General features: G+C 35.4%; 1 protein-coding gene across 1 annotated transcript; it reads left to right on the top strand.

The window, feature by feature from the left end:
* Positions 1-2,859: 2,859 nt before the first annotated feature.
* Positions 2,860-5,004, top strand: LOC127851592 (zinc finger protein 862-like). The gene is made up of 2 exons (XM_052385424.1): positions 2,860-4,501; positions 4,779-5,004. Exons 1-2 carry the CDS (start codon positions 2,887-2,889, stop codon positions 4,967-4,969), a joined length of 1,806 nt encoding a protein of 601 aa, XP_052241384.1. The 5' UTR covers positions 2,860-2,886; the 3' UTR covers positions 4,970-5,004.
* The last annotated feature ends 2,088 nt before the right edge of the window (positions 5,005-7,092 follow it).

Genomic DNA, 7,092 nt, shown 5'->3' with positions numbered 1-7,092 from the left:
TTGATAAAACTATGTTCCAAAGAAGTGAAATGTTGTTGTCGAAACAACATTGATTTTAACAGCGTTTCTCGGTGGATGAACAAGATAGTGTGCTTTCTATAAAAGCATTAAACAAGGTTTAACGAAAAATGACGTAAATTAAAGTAAATATATATTACGTCACTAGCTCTACAAATATGTTTATAATGTATGTTTCAAATCCAGTAAGTAATATTGTTTTATATCATGCACTAGCAAATTAGATTATTTACAATTTTATAGTCACGCACAACCATCAATATTTGAGTAAAATATACCTGTATAGAATTGTCAAATGTTAAGGCACGAAAAACGTACTATAAATTTTGCTTATGAAAACTGTATCAGCTGATTTGTCGGTGTCGCAACACGAAGGCAGACGACAGTGAATTTTTGACTGCGATTGCCTGTATATCAGAGACTTGTCTACTATGAACCAAAATTAGAATACATTATAATTTGTATGTTTTTTTATACACTGAATCAGAGGAAAGCAAATAAACTGTTATATTATAAAAATTTCTTTTTGAGATAGAAATGGTATTATATTTGTTTACTATTTTTCTATGGATCAGCTTGTATGTGCATAAGCCTGTGTATGCGTATTCCCACTATTATGTACGTGAATCAAATGAAACACAAAACAATTTGTTCTACTATTTTTTTTATATTTTAGTTGCATCAGCAACATAAATATCGTGATTACAGGATTCTTCGTTTTCGGTAAGAACAAAAGCACTAGGCACACATATACACACATGCATAACAAGGGTATCGTCGCTGTGGTGCAGCCGATAAATTACATATAATTGAAGTGTTTAAACCGGTTTATGAGCGCCTCAACTCTCCCTACGCGCATAGTTATTCACTTAAAGTGACATTTACCTTATTAACAACACGAAAATATAAAATAACACATACACTTCGCGCATTAATACTTTTTGTCTTCAAGAGATAAATGCAAAACATAACAGGGTCTTAGGGCGCTCGGACCTCACACTTTAACGTCATTCATTCGCAAATTATTTGCGTTCAATAACAATAATCCTTACACCATACTAAATTATAGAAATAAAAAAGGCACAACTCAATTTAACTTCTATTTGGAAAAAAACAAAAACAAATGCAGCGATCTCTTGCGTAAACTGATGTCCAAAAACCAATTTAAAGCCAAAATAGTTTCCTCAGACACAATTTTGTCGTTGAATTTGTCATGTTTCAATACTGATATGGTAATTTATCAAATCAAAATGCTAACGAAGACATACGTATGTAAAACTGTATTACCTAATACGCATCTTTATACACCACGTGCGTACATAGTTTCAAATATAGCGACATAATAGTTTGTGTCAGTCTGTGTAGGTATATATTCAACGCTGTAAGCAAAGTAAATTTTATCTACAATTGCCAACTGTGTGGAACATAATGTATTATAACTTATGGTGGACGTTGTTTACGATTATGAAACCGTTTTATGTAATGCCTACGAATGGTTTGATATTTGCACATGATAACAACGTACGTGAGAGTAAATATGAAATAAAGTCAGTGTCCGACAAATCCATTGCCCGGAGCCCGGGGGCTACCAAAATTTTTCATCGGGCTACTGAAATTTTCCAGCTGACGCCCGCCGGGCTACTATAAATCTATAAGAGCGGTAGCCCGGTTTATTGACAGACATACGTAGAATAAACACGCTGACCTTGTGTTTGTACACGGTGTATTGCTTATAATCCGATAACAACGTGCAATCAATTATCTAATCAGTCATCCATCGCCTGCGGTAATGTCGATTGTAAACAGTAACAGTGTATTTTAATCATCCAATCAGAATCAACATTTGTCGTCTGCTAATAATGTAATGAGAGCCGAATGGATAATTTGCGCACGTGATGCAACGTTATTTCACAATTTGGAATTCTTTGTTTTAACCGCAATAATGAGTAATAGCGACAACGTTTTTGATGTCGTTAAATATCCAAGGACGCCGAACGGTAACGAAACCGAAAATGAATATTAATTACACTGGTGTTAACGCGGTAACTGAGTAATAGCGACAACGTTTTTGATGTTAAATATCCAAGGACGCCGAACATTAAAGACATCAAAACAATAACGGATTCTTCAAAGCGGTAACGAAACTGAAAATGAATATTAATTACACTGGTGTGAAAGCGATTAACACCTGCTAATTAGTTTGCATTGTCAATTAATGATTCGATTAAAGGAGCGACTGTTAATAATAAAGGTAAGTTTGATTTCAATTGAGACAAACACTGTTTTAATTATTTGATCGAGTTGTATATAAGATGCACCGAATTTGTATCTTTTATTATTACGTATTAAATTAATTTTGTTGGTGAAATGCAATATGTGACTGGATTAATATAAAGTGATTGGATTTATGAGCTGTTGTGTTTTTAATTTGGATTAAAGTGCACATGTGTTTAAACTATATATGCTCTAGGATATTTGTGCAAATAGATTTAATTACAAAATGGACCGTTTTGTGGTTCGTTCTTCAGGACCACAGGAACCAACTGCAAAGCAGAGATGTCTAGATGAGCCACAGCCGGACACATTAAAGCGTGCAAAATTCTCGGACAAGGACTATGATGCAAATAAAAGATTGCGGAAATTCCAGGAATCTTGGAAAGTGACATACCCCTGGGTGACGCATGAAGCTTATGACGATGACCAAAACCAGGACTCATGTTCTGTGCTACATGCAGGGCCTATCCTGACTTGGCAGACAAGAGTTCAGCACTCTATGTTGGATGCAGCAACATGAGAGTGGATCCTTTGAAAAAGCATGAATTCTCATCAGCGCACATCAAAGCCACCAACAAGAAAACAAAGGACACAATGACCATGAAGGAAAGGAGTGAATTGGCAACCAATAGCCCTATAGTCAAAGCAACAAAACGGTGCATGCAGATAACTATGAACATCTTAGTAGTCATGTTTAACACTGTATACTCACTAGCAAAGAAATGCAAACCGCTAAGTGACTTTGAAACACACATGGAGCTTCATGTAAAGAACAAAAAGGACATTGGTGGTGACTACATGGATATTGGAACTAATTATCACAATGAAAAGAGAGCGAAAGAGTTCTTGATGTCGATAGGGGAACAACTGAGAGTAACCAAGACACGGCTTATTGAAAAAGTAAGGTTCCTCACAGTGCTGGCAGATGGGTCTACTGATTCTTCGATGACTGAACAGAACACTGTTTTAGTGAGGTACGTCAGCGAGGGCTATCCGGTTACCACACTAGCATCGATAGAGGACATTGAGAACGCCAATGCATTTGGAGTTAAGAATGGAATTGAGAATGGACTCAACAAAATAGGGATAACAGATTCTTCCAAAATAGTAAGTGTGAACTTTGATGGAGCAGCAGTTATGATGGGATGTAAATCTGGTGTGAGTGCTTTGATGAAAGAAAAAAATCCTCGAATTGTGTCAATTCATTGTGTAGCGCATAAACTTGAGCTGGGAGTACTGGATGCCGTTAGAAGTATTGACTACCTCCTTAAATTTGAAGACATTGTAAAATCCATCTACAAGTTCTATGCAAGAAGTACCAAGAGGAGACGTGATCTTCAAGCATTCGCAGATATATTGGAATCGGAGTTACTACACTATGGGGACGTAAAAACTGTACGATGGGTAGCCAGCAAAGCCAGAGCCCTGAGAGCCATACAGCAAAATCTCTTTGCCACCATTGGGCACCTAGAACACGCTGCGTCTGCGAACAAAACAGAAGAAAGCGGCAAAGCAAAGAAACTGCTACATGAGATGAAATCTGCAAGGTTCGTAAAATATCTGCACCTCATGATGGACTACCTTGAAATCATCACAGCTACATCCAAGAAATTCCAACAGAACAAACTACTGATCATGGAGGTACCAGATATCATCAAATCCACCACAGATGAACTGACGCTGATGATAGAAGAACCGGGACATCAAACATCTACTTTCTATGACCACTATGATCCAGAGACTGGGGACTTCACAGACCATGGAGACCATGTAATGAAACTGTCTGGACAACGTCTCACCACCTATGAAGAAGACAATGACAAAACCACTCTTCTCAAGCAAACTGTCAAATATCTTGAAGTGAGATTTATGGACTTTAACGAGAAACCCCTTAAGTGTTTTGATGCCTTCAATCTGAACAAATGGCCAACCAATGACACGGAATTTGTGAAGCATGGACGTGATGACATTAAAGAGTTGACTCAGCACTATATCGACATCCTGACTGACACTGAGCACTCTTCAATGCTCCGAGAATGGACCATCATGAAAAACCTTCTGAGGAAGAAGAAAACTGGAATAAACTGCCATGACCTCTACTGTGAGTTGCTCCAGACCCAGCCTGCTGATATTCAGAACATTCTAACCCTCGTGAACATCATGGTGTCAATATCACCTTCCTCAGCAGAGTGTGAACGCCAATTCTCTGGTAAGATCAATATGTATATAAATTATATTAAATAGATCAACCACAGAATAGTGTGTTAATTGTCACTTTTAGTCTTTTAAAATGGTTAAAAACATTATGATTTGCTAGTACATATATGCATACATAAGATTCACAAAATACATGCATATTTCTTCGCCTTTGGAAAAAAATAGCAATATACAGGGTACAACAATATTACAGGCTTTAAAAAGTTATATTGTAAACAAAACATGTAAATAAAGTTAATAAACTCTTAATTCTATAATTTATATTTCAGCCATGAAACTCATCAAGAGCTGCAGGCGTTCACACATGCACCAGGACACGCTGGAAGCGCTCATGAGGGTGCATGCAGATGGACCGCCACTCCAGGAATACAAGGCGGAAGGGGCTATCCACCACTGGATGGACTGTGGACCTGGGACACGCCACCTAGCAGGCCACAAGATCTCGTCAGCTAGTGACTAGTTAATAAAGTCGTTGTTGTATTGTTTGTACACAACTTTGAGGTGTATAGTCAGTGTATGTCAATGACATGTAAAATTGCATACACAACTTGAACAATTAAACAGAATTATATTTTTGGAATGTTATGTCTGAATAACTTTTAAACTTTTAACTTTTAAAATACATATTCTTTTCTTTGATGTCACTGTCCACCGAAGATTATTCAATACATGCTGATATGATATAATTTCTTATGAATGAAAATGAATAAATAAAATAAAGAAGAAAAGATGTCTCTTATCATTTGGTTGGTAAATTTTATGGGCTACCAAATATTTTTTCTGGTAGCCCAGTGGGCTACCTGGAAAATAAGAAATTTGTCGGACACTGAATAAAGAGATCAGTTTTACAATATGTATTCATATGCAGCAGTACTCATTTATAAGTATCCTTCACTTCAATTGCAAAATGAACCGAATCGTATATAATGTTATATATTTATAGTATAAAAGAGTTTTGTTTTATCGTCATATTTGATTATATGCCAGGTATTGGTAAGAAAGACAAATAACGACTATGCCTTTTAATTGTAATTATGTAACATTATAGAAATGCATATTGTTTTGGAATTCATTCTTTCAATTACATGTATTTTTCAACGTCTTGTAATGCTATTCATGGCGCCGTGTTTCTGAAGTTTATATTGCTCCCAAGGCGATAAATAGGCGACATTAGATGTTTGCGATTTGAGCAACTTTACAGGAGATTCACTCAATTATCAATCGTATGAGGTTTCGTTAAATTTTAGCAAGGGGGTTTAGACAATAGTTGTTTAAAGAACATAATAATGCACGCTTGCACGCACCTCACGCACGGAGAGACGACGGGTATTACGGCATACTAAAACTCCCCATGAACACTATAATCTCACTCGAGCTTATAATGAATGTTAATGTTCCCTTCATTGGTGGCACTTTTGGTAAAAACAATAATCCGGAGTTGTTCGGGACTTTCAGTGACAGACTTGTTTCGTCAAAAATTTCAATTGCATTGTTAAGCCATTTATTGTTGAATGTAATAACTAATACATTTGTTAAAAAGTATCGTAAGTATATTTTATTTGATACAACTTTCAACAATAAGTTCCAGAGATTTTTTTTAGATTAAGCAAAAAAAGAGCGTTGTATTTGTACTTGTCACAAAAAAGAAACAATTTGTATTACAAATCTCTAATATATTTCTATGGATATAAACTTATATCGCCTGTAAAGCAATGCTGGTTACAATATTTTACGCATACGAAAACAGTAAGTTGTTCCAACACTTCAAACAGTACAGATCTTAACCGTGGTATAGATAAAAGTGGAAAATTTGACCGACAACAGACTGATATCGACACAGAAAATCGATTCATGTTACAAGGAATGACCGAACAATTAATGGTTCACAATCTAATAAAAATGTTGTTACATGTACATACAATGAACCAGCATTACATTTAATGCAAATATAGGCACACAACATATCATTAAATGTAATATAAATTATATTTATGTTCACATGTTTGTTATTTACTATTATAGCTTTCTATGTACATTATGCCATTTTAAACACACACTCCGCATAAATCAAGCTATTCGACGATGGGATACATTTGCATAACGATAACATGTTGGTAAATAAAAAGCCTGTCCACTCCTTATGTGATGCTGATATAAAAAACGAGCCTGCATTTTTGTCTGGAAACCAACCGTCTTAAAGAATGAAATCGTACAATTTGATTTAATACCGTTATGTTGTATGCATGTGTGCTGTCTCAAAGTGTAAAACAACTTGTTATGAGGTTTTTCTCCGGCTGATGCACTTAAACTTTCACTTGATATTGTGTTTATAATTCATGTAATGAAAAACTGAATAGTCATTTCTGAAAAAAATGGGTAGTATAATATATCTATGTGTTTAAGATTGTCAGCATGAATAACAACTTTTAAGTAGGTATACAACACAGTATAGGGCAGTATCACCGTAAACTGTTTACTAAGAATTGTAGCATAACCAGGTGAAATTATATATAAAAAATGTTCCGATATGTATATATTGAGAACTCTCATTATAAATTGAAGAGTTGATATAACAATACAGTA

Source organism: Dreissena polymorpha, chromosome 11 (assembly GCF_020536995.1).
Source record: "Dreissena polymorpha isolate Duluth1 chromosome 11, UMN_Dpol_1.0, whole genome shotgun sequence".
Classification (NCBI taxonomy): Eukaryota; Metazoa; Mollusca; class Bivalvia; order Myida; family Dreissenidae; genus Dreissena; species Dreissena polymorpha.
The sequence above is the reverse complement of the archived record's forward strand: the minus strand, read 5'-3'. Positions and strand labels throughout refer to the sequence as shown.

Coding starts and splice junctions, on each gene's coding strand:
- LOC127851592 (XM_052385424.1), top strand. CDS start 2,887: ATGACCATGAAGGAAAGGAGTGAATTGGCAACCAATAGCCCTATAGTC. Junction 4,502..4,778: donor GTGTGAACGCCAATTCTCTG/GTAAGATCAATA, acceptor TTTATATTTCAG/CCATGAAACTCATCAAGAGC.